The 21,822-nt window shown below is 39.1% G+C and overlaps 1 protein-coding gene across 1 annotated transcript; it reads left to right on the top strand.

Moving 5' to 3' along the window:
- Nucleotides 1-13,966: 13,966 nt before the first annotated feature.
- On the top strand, nt 13,967-18,466 carry LOC116210092 (potassium transporter 5). The gene is made up of 10 exons (XM_031543903.1): nt 13,967-14,199; nt 14,281-14,503; nt 14,883-15,131; nt 15,256-15,294; nt 15,423-15,683; nt 15,768-15,820; nt 16,199-16,313; nt 16,734-16,988; nt 17,128-17,650; nt 17,789-18,466. Exons 1-10 carry the CDS (start codon nt 14,014-14,016, stop codon nt 18,315-18,317), a joined length of 2,433 nt encoding a protein of 810 aa, XP_031399763.1. The 5' UTR covers nt 13,967-14,013; the 3' UTR covers nt 18,318-18,466.
- Nucleotides 18,467-21,822: the final 3,356 nt, after the last annotated feature.

Here is a 21,822-nt window from a genome sequence, read left to right as displayed (position 1 = left end):
CATTCTCCCCCACCTATTCTGGCGACACCCTCGTCGCATCCTCTGCATAAAAAGCCTCAATCTGCTTTGTAAACTGCCACAAGTCTTCGGCAGGTTCCCAACTTGCCTCATTCTCGGGTAACCCCTTCCATTTGATGAGGTACTCACGCTTCAGCTTGCACCAACGTTTCCTCACGACCCGATCAGCCAAGATTTGCTCGACATTCTGGTCGTATGCCGCCTTAGCCCCAATTGGTGCCCGCGAGGACTCGGCCCTGCTCGGATCTTGCTTGTCCTCCTGGAACGGCTTCAGCATACTCACGTGGAATACCGGGTGGAGCTTTAGCTTCTTAGCGAGTTCCACTTTGTATGCCACGTTACCTACGCGCTGGAGGACTTGGAATGGGCTCTCGTATCTCCGTGTAAGGCCCTTGTGCACGTCCTTGTGTCGGAGAATGTTGTGTAGCTTCACCAACACAAGGTCGCCCACACTATACTCGACGTGGCGACGCTTCTTATCGGCCCACTTCTTCATTCGCTTCGTCGCCCTGTTGAGGCAAGACCGTGCCAAGTCCGCCTCTTCTTGCCAACTCTTGGCGAGCTTGTACGCCCTGGGCTATTCCCCTTGTAGCCCGATGCCACCGTACTTGGAGTTGATGGCTGTTGGCCCGTCACAATCTCGAAGGGACTTTTGCCGGTGGACTCGCTCATTTGTAGGTTATAAGAGAATTGGGCTGCATCGATCATCGTCGCCCAATCCTTTTGAGTTGTGCTCACATAGTGTCTTAGGTACAACTCCAAGAGTGCATTCACCCTCTCCGTTTGACCGTCGGTTTGAGGATGGAGACTTGTAGAGAAGTTCAAGCTCGTGCCCAAAAGCTTGAAGAGCTCAGTCCAGAATCGCCCCGTAAATCGAGGATCACGATCACTCACTATCGTGGTCGGCACGCCCCAATACTTGACCACGTGCTTCATGAAGAGTCGGGCTGCCTCCTCCGCTGGGCAGTCCTTCTTGGCCGGGATGAACGTCGCATACTTCGAGAATCGATCAACCACGACCATCAACGTTTGACATCCCTCCGACTTCGGAAGGTTGACTATGAAATCCATCGAAACACTCTCCCAAGGACGCTCTGGAATGGGGAGAGGCTCGAGGAGTCCTGCGGGCGACTTCTGCTCTGTCTTGTCCTGTTGGCACACAAGACAAGTCTTTACGAAAGTCTCCACATCATCCCGCAGTTGGGGCCAATAGTATCGCTCTTCGACAAGTGCCAAAGTGCGGTGAATCCCCGGGTGACCAGCCCACTTCGAGTCATGGCACTCCCGTAGAATCTACCGTCTGAGATTGTCATAGAGCGGCACGTAGACTCGACGACCCTTGGTGTAAACAAGGTCGTCCTCGCACCAAAATTGCCGTGACTTCCCTTCGCGAGCGAGCTCTAAGAGAATGCGGGCTTTAGCGTCATGCTGCAGCCCTTCCTTGATCCGACCCAACCATGGACTCTCAAGTCGGCTGATCGTGGCGAGTTCCACCCGTCGACTTAGTGCATCAGCCACGGCATTGGTCCTCCCTGGCTTATATTCCATCACGAAATCGAACTCGGCCAGGAAATCTTGCCAACGAGCTTGCTTCGGGGATAACTTCTTTTGCGTCTGGAAGTAACTCGTGGCAATATTGTCCGTCCTCACAATGAACTTTGAGCCCAAGAGATAGTGCCTCCAAGTCCGGAGACAATGCACCACCGCCGTCATTTCCTTCTCTTGGACCGTATACCGCCGCTCCACGTCACTAAGCTTCCGGGACTCAAACGCGATGGGGTGGCCATCTTGCATCAGCACCCCGCCGATAGCGAAATCCGAGGCATCCGTCTCCACCTCAAACGACTTCTAATAACAAGGCAATGCGAGAACGGGCTCATCCGTGACAACCCGCTTCAAGCGATCAAAAGCTACTTGGCATTCGTCTGTCCACTCCCAGGTTCGAGCCTTCTTCAAGAGGTCCGTGAGTGGCACGGTGATGCTTGAGTAGCCCTTGATGAACCGTCGATAATAGTTGGCGAGACCAAGGAACGAACGCAACTCTGTCACCTTAGTTGGCGATTTCCACTCCATGATCGAGGCCACCTTCGATGGATCCATTCGGACCCGACCTCCACCAACAATGTGGCCGAGGAAAGGGACTTTCCTCTTAGCGAATGCACACTTCTCCCTCTTCACGTACAAGGAGTTCTCCCGAAGCACCTCGAACACCTGTCTCAAGTGCTCGACGTGGTCCTGGAGTGACCGGCTATACACAACGATATCATCAAGATAAACCACCACAAATCGATCAAGGAACGGGTGGAGTACCTTATTCATGAGGGTGCAAAAAGTGGCCGGTGCATTAGTCAGCCCAAATGGCATGACGAGGAACTCGTAGGAGCCGTATCGCGTTACGCATGCGGTCTTAGGCTCGTCCCCTTCCGCGATCCGCACTTGGTAGTACCCTGACCGCAAATCCAACTTAGAGAACCACTGAGCTTCCCCAAGCTGGTCAAAGAGATCTGCAATTAACGGTATCGGGTACTTGTTCTTGACCGTTAGCTTGTTCAGTGCCCGATAGTCTATACACATCCGTAGCGATCCGTCGTGCTTCTTTTGGAAGAGCACCGGGGCACCGAATGGGGCCTTCGAAGGTCGGACATAGCCAGCATCAAGCAACTCCTTGAGCTGCCTCCTCAATTCCGCCAACTCTGGCGGTGCCATCCGGTAAGGAGTCATGGCGGGTGGCTTAGCATCGGGCACCAACTCGATCTGGTGATCCACCTCCCTCTTAGGTGGAAGCTTCTTCGGAAGTTCCGTCGGCATCACATCCTTGAAGGAATTGAGGACTTGGGCGACCTCCGCTGGTACGTCGTCTTCCGAGCCCGCATCCTCATCTACCTTCAAGGCCGCAAGGTACGTGATTTCTCCTTTCTGGATCCCTCGCTTCAGTTGCATGGCCGACAAGGTCTTTTGCCCATTTCCCATCGACCGCTTGACCGGCACCACGCATTGGTACTTAGCATCCAACACACAGATGCAATCCGCGAATGGGACGAGTAGTGCATCAATCCTATCGAGGAAATCCATCCCAATAACAAAGTCGTAGTCATCAAGAGGGATTACCTCAACAGTTTCCTTTCCGCTCCACTGGCCGATTCGGATATCCACGTCCTTAGCAACACCGCATGTCGGGACTTCTTCGGAATTCACCGTCTTGAGCCGCCCCCTTGTCCTTTCAACGCGAAGTCCCAGTTTCTTCGCGCCTTCTTCAGAGATGAAGAGGTTGGATGCTCCTGTGTCAACGAGAGCACTAAATGCCTTCCCAGCAATTTCAACATCCGCGAACATGAGCCCCTTCGACCGATTGGCCTTCCTGGTAGTAATGGAGCTAAGGATACGCAGCGAGCCTAACCGCGTCTCCTCTTCCTTTTCCTCGTCGGCTTTTACCAACGCCGCGAGCTTGGCTTTGGTAGGGCATTCTCGAGCCATGTGCGGACCATCGCATAAGAAACACTTGAGCATCCGCTCATCCTTCCCCTTTGGCTTGCTCGACCCCGCCTTGTCCTTGAAAGTTGACTTGGTCGTCTTGCCGCCATCGGATCAGTGGAACTTCTCTTTATCTCCCCCACCTTTGGGCTTGCCCTTCTCTTTCGAGTCGGACTTGCTTGATGAGCGGAATTCCACCAGCGACTCCGCCGTCGACATAGCCTTCTGCAGATCTTGCACACCGCGGCGTTGCAGCTCTTGCTTAGCCCACGGTTTCAGCCCATCCATGAACTGGAAGAAGGCTTCTTTGTCAGTCAGCGACGGAATCTGAAGCATAAGCTCCGTGAACTGCCGCACATACTCCCGAAGTTCACCCTTATGCTCCAGGCGTCGAAGCTTGGCGCGAGCTTCATCCTCTGCATACTCAGGGTAGAACTGTTGGCGGAATTCAGCCTTGAACTCCTCCCAAGTGTTGACCGTGTTGCCACTTCGATCGTCGCACCTTCGACGCCACCATAGCAAAGCGACATCCACAAGGTACATGGAAACCATCCCCACACGAACAGCTTCGTCCTCTACTCCCGTCGCGCGGAAGTAGGTCTCCATACTCCATATGAAGTTGTCCACGTCCTTGGCCACCCTAGCTCCCTTGAACTCCTTGGGCCTCGGGACATCTGGACGCGCGCTAAACTGACCCATGCCACCCCCATTGACACGAGTCCTCCGCACTTGCACGAGCTCAGCCCTGAGCTCATCGATCTCAGCACGCATGGCCGAGACAAGGGCTTCCAGCGTCTCGTCCCGCTTGGTCAGCTCGTCCACTGCAGTGTTTAAGGCGCCCTGCATACCCTCTTGAAGCTCCTCCAAGTCCGAGCGGAGCTCCTCCATGCCCTTGGACGCGTCCTCGGTCTTGCCTTGGACGTCCGCCATGACAACCTCCATCTTTGTCATGCGGCCCTCAAACGAACTTAGTGGATCCCTCGAGCTTTCCCGTTGCTTCTTGGACTTTGCCCTCGTCTCATCGATCACCACCTCCGATTGGTTAGAGGCTGCCATCGCCCTAGACCTTCGCTCTGATACCACTTGTCACGGGCTTGCTATTGTATCTAGCGTTCCCTACCCGTGAGGCCCTAGAATCACTATTCTAGGCAGCCTTTCCCTTCACAGAACTTCTAGAGAGAGAAACTAGAGAGAGAAGCTCTGGAGAATGATACTTGTATTGCTTTTTCAAGTGTCTGTACAAATGAGAAGGTGAGGCCCTTATATAGGCACTCGGTAATTAATGTACATTCAACTACTTCTACCATCTACCGGTATAAATGCAATTGTCACAACTACCGATATTAATTACAGAAGACTCGGGAGACTTCTAGAAGGTTCGAGGACCGAGGCTCTCCAGAAGACTCCATCGCACGCATTTCCTAGCAAACCTCAACAATTTCGGGCTCTCCCGATCATCTTCGACGTTCGGAAGGTTCGTTCGTAACACGTGCGCGCGCGCACACACATATATATATAATAATAATAAATATATATGAATTCCAGTAGTTACTGAACCTTTTGATATAATCTCACGTGAAGATTAGTTAGAGACGACATGGTTGAGCACTACAATAAGAGCAAAAGTCGAATTGCTTCATAAAATCGGATCAATCTCAATTATTGGAACGTTCGAGAGGAGTGTCCTCCAATGAAGGCTTTGGCCGCCAAGCATCTCTTGGATCCAGTGAAGCCACAAGGATCCATGAGATAGGAATATATATGAAATGAAACAAAAGATGAGTAATCCAAAATCATATTATATGATTTGATTGCACGTTCTTTAACTTTTGAGGAGTCAGCAAATCTTTCTCTTGTCGTCGGGGAAAGGACCAAACAAACGGCACTGGCCCGTTATCTTCAACCGCTACCTCTCAAAACGAAGTTGATCAACTCCATTTCTTAATTCTTTTTCGGTGTACATCACCCAAAAGTTTAATGAGTCTCGACTTAATCTATATTCGAACTGGAGATCACTCATTGAAGGATAAAACTCTCCCAATTGTGAATTTCCTCTTTCCACAAAACTCAAATTCGATATCTTATTTAAGGAGAAAATGTTCCAAATCATTAAAAGCAACCCATGTTGATTTCAATTCTTAATTATACATAATTATAATTATTTTTTGGCCCCATTCATTATAATTGTTTATATGCTTATTTGCTATATTAATATTGTTGTTGTTGTTGTTATTGTTGTGTTATCCTTTTTCTTTTATATAACTATCCACATATAACTATCAACGGCAAGTATACATGTAAAAAGCCCATGCTCAGAGGCTTCACAAAAAAATCTCTCAGATGCCCACATATGAAAGAGTTCGATCGGCTGATACTCTCCATCCATTTATGCAAGCTCAGCTCTCCTAGTTCTGATTGATCTGTCCATGATTGATTCTCAATGGATACGCCATGTTTGGTTTTAAAGTAAAATTTTAAAATCTTACTTTAACTTAATTTTACCAACAATAAAACAAAATAATCCATACAAAGTCAAAGGGTAGGTCACATACGTAACCATTTATACCATTATTTTTCAAAATCAAAATCTAATTTTAAAATGTTACTTATAAATCAAACGCAGCATATATTTTTGGTCATTTAAGTTTGATTACTTTTCTATTTCAATCATTTTTCTATTTTTTTATCATTTACATCCTATACATTTAAATGCTTTTTTGTTTCAATCATTTTTCGTCCAATACCTTTGATTGTTTTTCTGTTTAGATATTTTTATCAAAATAATTATTAAGAGAAAATTTAATTTTGATCCTCGACCTTTTTTTACTATTCCTTTTGTCGTCAAATATTGCCTCAATATTAAACTTCTTATCAACATGACATATCTTGAAATAAAAATTACTTTTTCGTTCTTTTTAGTCCACAAAAAATAATTATTTTTAAATTTTAAAAATTAATAATAAATTAAAATAATAATACGAAGTATATGAATCTACTCGAAGCTCGAGGGATAAGTAACATCAACTCGGGTGGTGCTAACCATTAAAAGAAGGACGATAACTTGAGAAGGAGAGAGACAATGATAGGGGACGACGCCGAGCACCACTGTACTAGAAAAGGTCACCGTAGGCCTATAGATCTATCAATGTTTCTCTTTGCAACCCAACATCATTGCGCTTTTTATGATAGCATTAATTGCATCCAAGCATGATTGGCGGCTATCGAGGTACAATTGCCTCTATTTTTTATTTTTTTTCCGTTTATTTGCTCGCAAATTCGGGTACTGATAGTTGCAATGTAAATTGTCCCCGCCAAGATTGCCTATAACCTAAACGCTTGCTCCTTCTCATTAACTCGAATAGGTTCGTGATTTTGCTATTATTACTTTAATTTATTTTTAAAAAAATAAAAAAAAATTTATTTCTAAAATGTTCTGTGAGCATTTTTATGAAAAATTAACCAGTACAATTATAAGAATAAAACGTCTAGTATTAAGAAAAAGATGAACTAAAAAAAAGATTTAGGATAAAAAAAAGTAACTACAAAAGGTTAAGAATCAAAATTAAAATTTTCTTTAATAAAAAATTTGATAAAAGAATGAAAATAGAAAAGTAAGTAAAGGAATTGGATGAAAACAAATCAAGAAAAAAGGAAAATGATTGCAACAGAAAATCATCCAAAATTATGGGACGATACAAGAAATAAAAATAAAAGACTAAAATAGAAAAGCAACAAAATTTAGATGAAGAAATGTATAGTAAAGACTGTGTCAGATGCTTTGATGAACGACTGCAGCGTTACATGCACGGCACATGGATCGAACCTCCGGATGCGTCGGGAGCCGTTCACTCTGTTAATTAATTGGAGATTAGAAAACTGTAAGATATATACGTATATAACGCATAAGGCAAAACCCAATTTTCAATCTGATATATATATATATATATTTCAATCCATCACTCTTCCCGACCTCACGACTAAATTATTTTGTGTCTCTTGTAGCAAATTCCGATCCAATCGGACAATCTGGGCTTATCAATTTTAGAGGACCTACGATAATACAAGTGGAAATAAACATGAACATGAAATGACTAGCTACCAAATATCTGAGAACCTACTCTGTGATTACAAGCAACCTTCTCTTTCTTTATTCCTTTTTTTTTTTTAAATAACGTTTTCTAACTTTTATTTTTATTTATCTCCCTCTCCTGTGTCGGTGGTGAACGATAATAAAGGGAAAAGTGCACTATTAGTCATGTACGTTTGGTCAAAGGTTCGATTCTGTTCCTTTTTTTTTTTTAAATCGACTTTTACGTTATGATAATAGTTTATTTGATGCTTTTGCCAATTAAACCATTTAATATTGTTGATATGACTGATAATTTCATGTCACACATACGTTCTGCTTACATGGCAACTCTATACTACATTTATTTTTAATTTCAAATAAATAGAAGAATAAAAATAAAAACAATTTTGAAAAACTGAAAAATAACTTTGAAAACAAAAATACTTTTGAATGTTTAAAAAATAAAAAAAATATGTACTTATTTTTTATTTTTAGAAATTATTTCTTTATTTTATTTTTTCAAAATTGTTTTTATTACCTTATTTTCAAAATTATTCTTTTTATTTACAAAATCAATTTTATTTTTATTTTTAAGTTCATTTTTTTATTTAGTTGAAATTAAAAATAAATGTATTCTAAAATTGCCACGATGTGTGGCATGAAATTATCTTACACATCAGCAATATTAGACAGTTTTGATTGATAAAAAGGATCAAATAAGAGGATCATCATAATGTAAAAAAAAATGAATTTGAATAAGAAACAAACAGGATGAAATTGCATATTTAACAAATGTAAAGAATCAATAGTGTACTTTTCCCTATAATTAATTAATTATAAGAAAACAATCTACCAAAAAAAATACATACTTACCGAAAATAATTTAGAGGAAAACAATTAAGGAAGGTATCTAAATGCCCAAAGTCAACTCGTGCGATGTAGTCGGCCCCAACAAAAAATTAAATAAATAAAATTGTATGATGTAGGTTATGACCAGCCAGCCATGTTCTGCAAATTTATTTGGATTTTCAACTCTCGTGTCCAATCCTACGAATCCGTTTACTTATTTTAATTAATAAAATTTGTAATCCATATTTCTCAATAATGATCTAAAAGTCAAATTATATCATTAACTTCGCTATCAAAGAGGGTGATCAGTACAGAGAAAGTACGACCTTTCAGAGCTCTCTCAGTCGGGTTGCGGGGGCATTGCCAGTCACCACGCTTATGGTAGTTACAGAACTGAAATTCGATCTGATGTTTGATATTCGATCTGGAAAAGGATGTGTTTTGGTTGATATTCTGCCTAGATGTCTTATATATGCCCTTACCTATAGTTTTGTTTGCTACTGCTGCCCTTCTAATTGCAAAACTCGAGAAATAAAATGTCAAAGCAGTCGAGTAAAGGGTGCATGCATGGAAGTGGAATTTGCAATTGCTTGGAATCGAGAGATTTTAAGTTCGATTCTTACAAGTTGAATTTTATGTGACTATTTATTTCGTTTTCTCTTATTCCTTTATTAGGTTTATGAATTTCTAGATCAATCCCTCCTAAGCGGGAAAAAGAAAAAAGTAAAGAGAATGAGGGAATATCATACTTATTATTATATGACGACGATGATAATAATAATAATTATAATAACAATAATACACGCCATCAAAATCAAACCGTCATCAACTGCACTGCACTAAATGACGATTGTTGCTAAAACATGCTTACTAATTACTAAAAGTACAGTAAAGCAAGCAGAATAATTGATTAAACTTATAGAAAAATGTCCATTTCGCGACGTAATCAGCTTATATTAGGATCGTTTTTACTTAGCAAACTTGTCATCTGTCAGCGATCCAATTTTGTGCATTGTACTAAACGTAGCTGTCATATATAAGGTCTGCCAAAGATCTTTCTCCCTTTTGTTAATTGCAAGTATGTATGAATTATTGGTTTATAAAATGAGAGGAAAATTCCGGGAAGCTGCCCACAAGGGTTTCAGTTGGTATAATATACGGTAATTCTCTAAAATATTATATGAAGAACAGGACTTGGTGCAATGGTTGCCAATCTCAAATCCGGATTTCTTTTTCGTAAGTGAGATTTCTGTGCCATTTTATTTTGCTTTAAAATAATAGAATATCCTACCTGGCCTCATCATCGGAGTCCATTAATGTTTAGGAAATCTATAGATAAATGACACCCTTAACTTTGCATGCGCAAGAGAGCCTTATTTTGATTTTTTTAATAGTTAATTGTATGTTATTAGTACTTGTATGTATAATAGATATATGTGAAGTCAAAAAAGGGTGCGCGTAGTGTAGTGACACACGCTCTCATTTAGTAACTAAGAATTTCGAGATTTAATATTTAATAGGACTACCCGTATCTTTTATTAGCTATTAGAATCCCACGTGCCTCAATTATAACCGAAAAAGTTAAAGCTATTATACATGTCATATAACTGAACATCTGAAGATCAACATGGCTCACAATATATATAATACATATATATAAAAGTTCAATTTGAAATAATATCAACATAAAAACGAATAGAAAAGTTACGAATCTATCTAATCTGAATGAGTAAACTAATACTAGACCAAAAATAGTAAAATATAAATAATTTAAAAATTTCCAAGAGTTGGGGAAATTTTGTGCAATTTGATAACTTGATGGCCTGTATATGTGGAGGTATAATCGGTAGGGTTATCTCAAATCAAATCCTAATAAGTATCACTACTAAGGCTTTTGTGTGATTTTGAATATTAGGTATTAATTACCCGATGTTACACCGTCCACAGCACCTCTATATGCTGAGAAATTCTTGCAGGATGACGACTCATCAAGTTGCCGAAGATATCACGCGCCCTTTCTTTCATTATTAGTGAGCTCGTAATTATTGGCCCGTTGTTCAACTATATCACTTATCTTAATATAAAAATTACAAACGAATCACCTTAATTAGTGTATCACGGCACCCTGCTGATCGAGAATATTATCAATTATTATCAATATTATATAGGTGACATATATAATATTCAAAAGCTGTTGAATGATGAAAACCCCATAAATAAATATATAAATAAATTGATTAACTATGTCTTTTTTTGCTAAAAAATTGATTAACTATGTCAACTAAGGGAGAACTTAAAGAATGACACACAGGCCCTTGACTTGTTACCATTTTCACCAATTAATTTGCACAAAACTCATTAAATTAAAAAAAAATCAAGGGTTTTGGTTTTGGACGCGAAATTATATAATGTCAGTGATTGAAGTAACTATTTATACAAATAAGTGATCAATAACCTTTTATTATGCTGTACTGTTAAGAAAATGGAAATTAACCTCATAAATTATTAGTTCTTTTTAAATTTTGTTTAAAGCAACATATGTCATGGAAATTTTTGTACGGTAGTACCCATATTCAAGGACCGATGAATCCCTCCCAAGAGAAATTCAATGGTCCTGGGACGACAGGAGAACCGTCTTCTCTGAGGGTAGCATCGAAGCTCCCATATGTAATCTCTATATATAAAGTTGTATCATACCCTTAAATAGGGGTATAATAGTAAATGTTTAATAAATTAGTATATTATACAGAAATTGAGTAATATTAACTATTATTATAATTAAAGAAAATATATAAAAAAATAAAAAAATTCTAATCATTTATTGTTATTTTATTTGTAAATTCTAATCACTTATTCTTATTTTATAAGCCATTGCTATTTTATTCGTAAATGAATATACATAATTTTAGAGACATTAAGAATTATTAAACTTTTAAATCTCTCATTGAAGTGATTAGTCATTTTATCTAAAATTATTCAAATTTACAAAAGTTATTACAAGAAATATGAGTGAGAGAAAGATAATTGTGAATGCTTAATGTAAAAATTTCATGGACTCTATGAAAACAAATATTTCATTAATAATAAACTAGCTAGAAATTTTATTTTTATTTTAGGATTTTATAATTATTTTCTTATAAATTGAATTGATAATTGAGATCTGTCTATGAAATATTTTACATAAATTATTTGCTTATGAGCTCTTCAATTAATATTATCTAACATGAGTATGAAATTTATCGTATTAAAGTTTATAAAGTATAAGAATAATTTTTCTATTTTCTATATGTTAGTATAAATTATAAATCAATATTAATAATTATCTTCTAACATTTCATAATATTTTTTTTTACAAAATCCTTGGGTATGAAATTTATCATATTAAAATTTATATAGTATAAGAACATTTTTTTATATTTTCTATATATTAGTATAAATTATAAATCAATATTAATAATTATATTTTAACATTTCATAATAAATTTTCTTTACAAAATTTGTGCAATGCATAGGTTCAATATTGTAGTATACGGTAGAAAAGCTAACATTTTCTCCTATTTGTCTCAATTATGATTTTTAATGATCTATATGAATAAAAGGCGAAGCGACGCCTTGGAATGTGCCAAGTAGGGCGAAGCATATCTTTGGTTGCAAGACTTTTCGAGTCACTACCAATAGAGACGTGACACTTTGTACGATGTTGCATTGTTACCTCAATACTAGAAGTCAAAAAGACTTGAGCTCGTGAAAAGTCTTATTAAAAAAAAATCTTAAATAATATATTTATAATTAACATTTATAATATATTGAATTTTATTATTTAGGTAATATAGAGCCGTGCAATAGTACATGAAATTTATATATTATTTATTGTTACTTTTTATTTTTGTTACATACTCATTGTTTTTTTTTTGGTTGTATGAATGAAATAAAATATATTCATTGAGAGATTTTTCAACAAAAAAAGAAACGATATACTTTTTTGGGCAATAAGAGAAATGATATATTTTGATAGTGGATTAAGTATTTAGATCGTGTAACGTATCAAGATAATAGATTGAACAAATAAAATACTATATAAGGATAAAGAAAACTCATTTTTATAGAGGTTCTAATAAAATAATTTATAATAGTAATTTTATAAGTTATCAAAAAATTCTATTCCGCGCATGTCCAGGCCCGTTCGACTCGTCGTGTCCATTACTCTCCTTGCATGCATCATCCTTTCATCTCTTGACCACGTTTGTTTAATGTTGTTTATTTATACCACAAAACTCCAATTAACATTCTTTATAAACCAAAAATTGTCCCGTTAAAAATATATTATTCATTTGGTTAATGAAATAAACTGGACCATATAATATATACTGTTCTGTAAAGGAAGACAAAAACCAACGAAGATAATATTTTGATTGAATATGAGCAAAAATTTCAAAAAACACAATTGAGAATATATAAATATTCACAGAGAAAGATTTAGAAATTAGAATAAGTAGGAGGTGGAACATGCCATCTTGAGTGTGGACTTCTATTAATGAAAATTTTCTTTTCGGCAGAGAAAAATTATAGATAATTTTTGGAAAAAAAGAGATTTTTGGTCCTATAAGTATAACTTTCGGTCAATTTTGATATTCTAAGTTTTAAAAGTGCCGAATTAGTCCTATACATTTGTTTCGTAAGGCAATTTTGGTCAATTTCGTGACTTATAAGACAAAAAATGTCTTTTTTTTCAAAACTTGTAAGATCACATTTTAATTGAAAGCCAACTTATATGACCAAAAATGTTTTTTTTTCAAAACTTATAAGATTGAAATTGTCTTACGGAGTAAACATATAAGACTGTAGGCAGTTTTAAATCTTATAGGACCAAAATTGATTGAATATCAAACTTATTGGACAAAAAATATATTTTTCCTAGATAATTTTGACCAATTAATTATTCACATCATAAGAGAAGAACTTAAAGGGCCTTGTAAGTTATCATTATGGGTGATGACCTAGTGGTTCTAAGCTCACTTTCATGTAGTTTGAAAACCCCCAAGTCTCAAGTTCGAATCCTCCCGGAACATATGCTAGGGTGGGCTTTTTGGCTTGGGCCTGGAGTCATCTCCGATTTCTGTGAACTACACTAGCCCCTGGCTATACTAACGGAGCCATTGCTTGCACTGGTTGTTCATTTCGTCTGGTAGTGCTACGCTGACGAGACCAGTGCTTACGCTAGTTGTTCAATTTGTCTGTATTCGCGGTTGAACACGAGAGCCCAAACATAGTATAGCGGGAGGCGGTAATGTTACCATCACTACGACCCACCATATTACCTATATAAAAAAAAAAAAAACGGCCCTTGTAAGTCGGACAAAAGTGTATATTCTTACGCGACATTATATCAATGTATGTGAGTAGTGTATTGTTATCCTTCTCTTTCTTTTGCTTTTTCTTTTTTTATTATAAGAAGGATAGAGAAGTAATTATCTTAATATCGGGTTAATGTTAATTAATTATTATTCTGAGTCGAAGAACCTGGTTATAAAACGAAGAGTTCAGCACAAGACATCGGTACAGAAGCCAAATAGCAAAAGCCTATTCAAGTGCGAGTGAACAAAAGAATGGCGGATCATAAGGTGGCGGATAGTGGCGAATTGGAGATGACCGACGAACAGGTTAAGGAGGTGGCGGAGAAGAACCCAACCCTGAGAGATCGGAAGGTGTCGTGGGCAAAACTCCGCCGTGTGGACTCCCTCAACCTGGAGGCCGGTCGTGTTTCCATGAACCACAACCACCACTCCTCTCAGGTACAACACGTATATATAAGCCAGTATAAGCATTTAATCTAACAAGCCTAATACCGAAATGATCACGTTTTGTGCATCCAGGTGAACTGGGCAAGGACTATGAGCTTGGTTTTTCAGAGCATAGGAGTGGTGTACGGGGACATAGGGACATCACCGCTGTATGTTTTCGCGAGCACTTTCGATGATCACATCAACGACAAAGAGGACATCCTCGGGGTCCTGTCCCTCATAATTTACACCATCGTTCTCATCCCCCTCCTCAAATACGTCTTCATTGTCCTCCTAGCCAATGACAACGGCGACGGTAATTTCAGCTGACAGAAAACGGATCCTTTTCACAAATAACAAAAAATTCAATATAAGAAGAACCGTTTTCGCCTGTACATATTTCACTTGAGTGGTAATAAGACCTCATGGTCAAGGCAAAATCAGCGCTCGAATGGGGTTAATGTCAACCAGTGCTGAGGATACCCGTGAAATCATTGAAAAAATAAGACCGGGCAGAAACCTAATAACAGAACCAGCGTCCTTGAACCATGTGATGATTTCTTGAGTCAGTGACTTCGTATAGAGACATTTTGATTGCACTATAAGTAGTTTTAACAATTGGTTATTGGGTAGTATGTTTGGTCGCACTGATAATAATTGGTCTATTGACAAATTAATTTGAAACTACAATACAGGAGGAACGTTTGCTCTGTACTCGCTCATATGCCGGTATGCGAAGGTGAGCCTGATCCCGAACCAACAACCAGAGGACAGGGAACTGTCGAACTACAAGCTCGACACCCCGTCGGTGCAGCTGAGACGGTCCCAGAAGATCAAGGAGAAGCTCGAGAGCAGCAAAAGTGCCAAAATGGTCCTCTTCCTTGTCACCATAATGGGCACCTCGATGGTGATCGGAGACGGAGTCCTCACACCATCCATATCAGGTCCAACGATGAAGTTTAACTGTTAACATGCTTGATTATTCGATTGCTCCACGATCAAATTCACCATCAATCAGTCACTTTCTCCATCGAACATAATTTCTCCATCTCTTTTCTGTTCTTGCAGTTCTTTCTGCAGTCGGGGGGATCAAGTCACTCGGACAAAGTAATTAATAATAACCGCCATCGGTTTTTTCGCTCTCCGCCAAAGTGATTGTTATTATTCTTGGGACACCGCATGTATTCATATATGATGTAACGGGTGTGTAACTGCTGATGTGCATATGCGTGCAGATGCTGTGGTGGGAATATCAATAGTCATCTTGATCACTCTGTTCAGCGTCCAGCGGTTTGGAACCGATAAGGTGGGGTTGTCGTTTGCACCAATCGTGTTCGTGTGGTTCTCCTTCATCGGCGGAATTGGGCTGTACAACTTGTTCAAGTACAATATGGGGGTGCTGCGTGCCTTCAACCCTAAGTACATAGTGGACTATTTCAAAAGGAACGGGAAGCAAGGCTGGATTTCTCTTGGTGGAGTTTTCCTTTGCATCACAGGTACATAGTTGACGACCTTCATGCATCTTTCCCTCCTTTCGTAGTTACTTAATTAGTTGTTTTCTAATCATCGATAAATTTTAGGTACTGAGGCCATGTTCGCTGATCTCGGTCATTTCAGTGTCCGTGCAATACAAGTAAGTAGATGATGTCATAATCCATAAATAAGAATTTCATCCTTTGAACACTCTTCCAAGCCTACGTAGAATCTCGTACTTTTCTTAGGGGATATTTACTCAATAAATTGACGGCAATAACCGTAAGCATGTGATAGTAACGTCCGAATAACCATATGCCAACAATGCCCATGTGCGGAATAGTCACTTTAGTATTGAAACTATATAATATGTAAATGCTGTATAATCCCAATACTGGTAGTAGCATGGTCCATGTGATTTCAGTGTTACTTGATACTTTTTGTGTTATAGCATTTCGACGTCTCTTCGTAGTTTGTCCGTTGGCAATATGTGAATGGATTGATTTAACGATCAATTTGAATCTACTGATTATGGCAGATTAGTTTCTCTTGCATTACACTACCAGCGTTGCTAACTGCTTACAGCGGTCAAGCTGCATTCCTCACTAAACACGCCGATAAAGTATCTGATACATTTTATGAGAGCATACCAGGTAACGCATATTTTCGACTCCCATAAAGAAATAAAACAATCCAAGCTTGTGATGTTTTATAGTCATTATTAATCCCGGGACCATAAGCATCCTACAATCAGGTAACCAACTGATTTATGCGATAATAGTTTCAATGGCTTTAAACATCGCTCGGTTAGAGCAATAAATATAGCCGAAGAAATGAGATTTAATGCAGTGACACTTTGATTTGGTATGAAATGAGATCTTAAGTTTAATTTCTTAAGTGTGATCAATTCCCTACCTCTTAATATTTCCCCTTCTGTTTCCTGCTGATTAAATCAATGGATGTGTATAAAAGGAAAAGAAAAGGAAAAATTGAACAGCATCAAACTAATTTATAAACTAACGTAAAAATTAATTGTTGAACCTTTTGATTCTGTCTTGACTGGACATATGCAGGACCGATGTATTGGCCAACATTCGTGTCGGCGGTTGCAGCAACAATTGTCGCAAGCCAGGCTATGATCTCGGGAGCATTTGCTATAGTTTCACAATCGCAAGCACTCGGCTGCTTCCCAAGGGTTAAGGTTGTCCATACCTCCGCCAAGTATGAAGGTCAAGTCTACATCCCTGAGATCAACTACATCCTCATGATTGCTTGTGTTATAGTTACTGCTGCCTTCAAGACAACCGAGAAGATCGGACATGCCTATGGTAAGCTTGAAGTTAGCCCTTTCAGTAATCAATAAGTAATTCCATTAAGAAGAGATGATGGAGAATCATCGTGCTAAAAATTGCTATAAACAAGACTTACTCATGCGAGATCTAATTGAGTCTGAGTTTATTTTGCTAGGAATTGCTGTGGTGTCGGTGATGGTCATCACAACCTGCATGGTGACCCTTATAATGCTCGTCATATGGAAAACAAACATATGGTTGATTATCTTCTTCTTCGTGGCCTTCGGCTTAATAGAGATTGTCTACATGTCCGCGGTCCTTTCCAAGTTTGTACAGGGTGGATACCTCCCCTTAGTCTTAGCCTTTGTCCTTATGACTATCATGATCATCTGGCATTACGTCCACAAGGAGCGCTACATGTTCGAGCTCAAGAACAAGGTCTCCGGTGATTTTATTAGAGATCTGGCCAAGAATCCTGATGTGAATAGGGTTCCCGGAATTGGGCTCCTCTATTCCGAGCTCGTCCAGGGCATTCCTCCAATCCTCTCCCACTTTGTATCCAACATCCCGTCCATCCACTCCGTTCTTGTAATTGTCTCAATCAAGAACCTCCCGATTAGTAGGGTGGTCCCTGAGGAGCGGTTCCTCTTCCGACAGGTTGAACCCAGGAACTTCCGCATGTTCCGATGTGTTGTTAGGTATGTAGACATGATCAGTTTCTCGTACTTAGACTAACTTGTATTATGATTAAGCTAGTATAGCTAGATCATTTAATGAATGAATTTGTGATCATGGTCATTTTTGTTACTAATTTATCAGCTCTTTGTTTGTGACAGGTACGGTTACAAAGATGCAATACAAGAGCCAAAGGAGTTCGAGCGGAGCTTGGTCGAGAACTTGAAGGAATTCATCCGCCAAGAGCATTACCTCTTCGAGGAGCCTATCCTGGACCAGCAGTCTGAGCAGATGAATCTGGCACAATCAGCCGTCCTTGCAGGAGATGAGAAGGCAAATGGGTCAGCGGAATCCCTCCAGCAGCCAAGCAACAACCTCGCAACCCATGCTTCCTCGGATTCCTCGTTCAATGTGATCAGGTCCGAAGTCTCATCCATTCGTTCTACAGCAGGACCCGCGCAAGCAGGGCTGGAGGCAGAGATGCAATTCGTGCAAAGCGCCCTTGAGAAAGGCGTGGTCTACCTTCTTGGAGAGGCGGAGGTGGTGGCAGAGCCCAATTCTTCCCTGTTCAAAAAGATAGTCGTGAACTATGCCTATAAGTTTCTTAGAAAGAACTTTAGGGAGGGCGAGAAGATCATGGCAATTCCGAGAACGAGGCTTCTCAGGGTCGGAATGACGTACGAAATATAATGTCAAACTCCTCCTATGAATAAAAAAAAGTAGAAGAATGTCCAGAAATCATGCCATGGAAGAGGCAAGAAATCTTTGTCATTGGGACAAAAGTTTGAGCAAAAACTACTGATGGTATGTCAATGACCATGGCATTCAAAGCCATCCAACCTAGCATATTTAATGGAAAATTAATGGAATGATCAAAATAGAAAAGTAATGCATATAAAGGACAAAAACGATATGCTCACCAGAAAAAGAAAATGAATATAGAAATTAGAAAAAAGGAAAAAAACAGAAAAATAATCAAACCTACCAGACTAAAACTATTACTTTTCCCTTGAGTAATCATATAATGCCATGTTAGTACGGGTAAAGATAATGGAAAATCATCGCTACTTGCTCTATAGAGCATGATTTATCCTCAATTCTAGATCTCATTAAATCAGAATGAAATTTTGTGGGCAATTCGCTGTGGTGTCGGTGATGGTCAGCACTACCTGCAGGGTGAATCTGATAATGCTCCTCATACGGGAAATGGAGGATCACCCTCTTCTTCATGGTCTTCAGCTAGATAGACACAATAACAGATACGATTTATTGTCACGAAAATAGTGGATAACTTGTTACGGGTCTTGTCAAAATAGCTCTTCATAATAAGTATATTTTGACAAAATAACGTTTGGTCACAATGTCTTATAACTTATTGTGATAAACTTATTTTTGCGATTAAAACGTTATATAATGTGTATTACAATATATGAAAATATGTATATATATATATATATGTTAGTTATTATGAGAATACTCGGTTTGTACCGCCCATACAATATTAAAGAAGTGTATCTACATACATATTAAGTATGTCCATTATGAGATTTTATTTAGTATAATTTAACATTTTTATCATAATATACAGATTAAGTATGTATATACATGCATGTTAAGTGTGTATATACATATATATTAGTTATTATGAGAATATTTGGTTTTCGATGCTCACATAATGTTGAAAATATGTGTATATATATAAATATATATGTATCTACAAACATATTAAGTATGTGTAGTATGATATTTCATTTAATGTAATTATTCTTATCACAATATACTTTTCTTGGATTAAAATTTCTTTCGTACAGTAGAATTTGTCACAACATATAAAATTTCTTGTAGTGAGAGGTCTTTTACCTCTGCTCTGTCCTCTACAAGTTCGTACAAGGCAGCTACTTCCCCATGGTCTTTGCTTTCATCCTCATGACAATCATGATCATCTGGCACCATGATCACAAGGAGTGCTACATACTCGAGCTCAAGAACATGGTTTCTACTATTTTACTAGGAATCTAGCCAAGAACCCAGACGTGAGCAGGATTCCGAGGATTGGGCTGCTCTATTCCAAGCTCGTCCAAGGCATCCCTCCCGGCCTCCCCCACTTTTCATATTCCAACATCCCCTGCATCCACTCCGCTCTCGTAATTGTCTCGATCAAGAACCTACCAGTCAATGGGGTGGTCCCTAAGGAGGAGCGTCTCCTTTTTCAGCAATTCAAGCCTAGGAATTTCCACATGTTCCAGTGTGCGGTTACGTGGGGATGCACTAGCTCTATCATGTTATTTTCCAGTCTGTTTGGTCTTCAAAAACTATTCTCTAATTTTCTGTTTCCGTTTCCTGACTGTGGCAGTGTGGAAAAGACCAAGCTCCAGAGGGAAGTCCAACTTCATATGTACCATTTTATTCGTAGATGGCATGTTTTCCTGGTCTAGGAGAGTTGTTACAAACAATGCCCCTTGTTTATCGAGCACATCCCATCTTCAATGTAAGGGTTGTAAATTTTACTTCTGCAGCATGTCCCTATTCCTGGCAAGCCTATTGGAGTATTGTTTTCCGATGACACGGCAATCTTTCAATTTCACAAGAACATTTAAGCAGTGATATCAAGGTCTCTAATCTGACTGTCCTCTCAAATAGAATGAGTCCCGAGTATAAATTCCAAGCCCTTGTCTGTTGAATTCCAACTGCCAAAGAATTTTCCGAAAATCATAAGCTATAGAGATCTTTATATTCTACATTTATGTAAGTGACCAGCAGATAGGTATAGGCACCGCTACAATAAACATATGTTAACAAAACTGTTTGAAGAACAAAAGAACAAAGCTAATGAGTTAGAGTAATTGTGTATAAACGACCCAAGTAACTGGCAAAGTCGGGAAGAGTACTGTATTTGCAAGCCCTGGATGAACGTCCAGTGCTAGAAGTAGAGGGGGCTGTTGTTCCGTCTTGTTGGACATCCACCGATCGTGGAGTGGAAATTAGAGCTCGATAGGAGTGATGGGACGGGATCATGATTCATGATATACAATGCACCATCAATGATGATGCCGCGCACCTTGGTTTTCAATCGGAGCAGACAGGGTAGAAGTCGCATTCCATGGTAATTTCCTCCAGTCATGGCTGTCTGCGGTCTCAAATGGTCTCATCCAGAGTTGATTATTGATGCCCGATGACCTCCTATCTTTTGATTTTGTTCCTGCTCATACCGTGTCTAAATGGTTGCTTTCAGTTTTCATTACTTTTAATTTATCCAGTGTTTTTACGGCAGATCAAGTCTTGTGATATGATTCAAGATGGCACTGAGTATATCCCAAAATGAAGCCAGGACTAAAATTAAAATGGAAAGCGATAACGACTGACAGTGTCTAGTGTCATCTAGAATCGAATTTTTTCAAGCAAGTGCTATTGACATCAGTGAGGAGCCGACCTGACCAAGTATATGCACCAAATCCACTTTGCATTTCTTTTAAGTTCTATTTGTGGAATTCTCGTCTGACCATCTTGTCCAATGAGGCATGTTAGATATGGCTGCAACGGCCACCAGAAAGCGAAGAGTCCGACCGAGGATGCAGCATCCTGGTTGCCCCCTTCAGCTATTGTGGCTAATGGGACATGGATGTCGCCACAATGTCGGCCTTCTATGGCGAATAAAGTGCTCCATGCCAATCCGTTTTCCGCCACATAACTTCCAATATCTAAATTGAAACTATAGCCCAAAGGCCTCTTTGATGACTCTAGAGCAAATTAATGATCTTCAATGGGATATCCTAATTAATTGGGAGCCCTCTTTTCCCTTTAATATTGATAATTTTTTTGGTCTTTTCTTTTTTCTGTCCGATATATATACTTCCATGTCCCGCTTTGTTTTTTTCTATATGTCATATTTATCTTTCCCTTAATAAATAAATTTATATATTATCTATTGACAATATTATAGCTTCACTTGACAATTAAATATACGAATTATAATTGTATTTTATTTATCCTCCCTTCTCTTAATTTTCTACTTTTATTTACCTTGGTGATAGATAGGATGCAGAATCCCCCCTTTTTTTTTCTTAGAATCCTGATATCCGAAAACCCAATGGATCCTGACTAATTCAGTTCGAACCGGATCGGCCCAGTAAGGGGATAAACTTTCTCCAAAATCCCCATTTTTCGTTATACTTGAAACATTTTCCCCTCCATTTCA

This window comes from Punica granatum, chromosome 6 (assembly GCF_007655135.1).
Source record: "Punica granatum isolate Tunisia-2019 chromosome 6, ASM765513v2, whole genome shotgun sequence".
NCBI lineage: Eukaryota > Viridiplantae > Streptophyta > Magnoliopsida > Myrtales > Lythraceae > Punica > Punica granatum.
The sequence above is the reverse complement of the archived record's forward strand: the minus strand, read 5'-3'. Positions and strand labels throughout refer to the sequence as shown.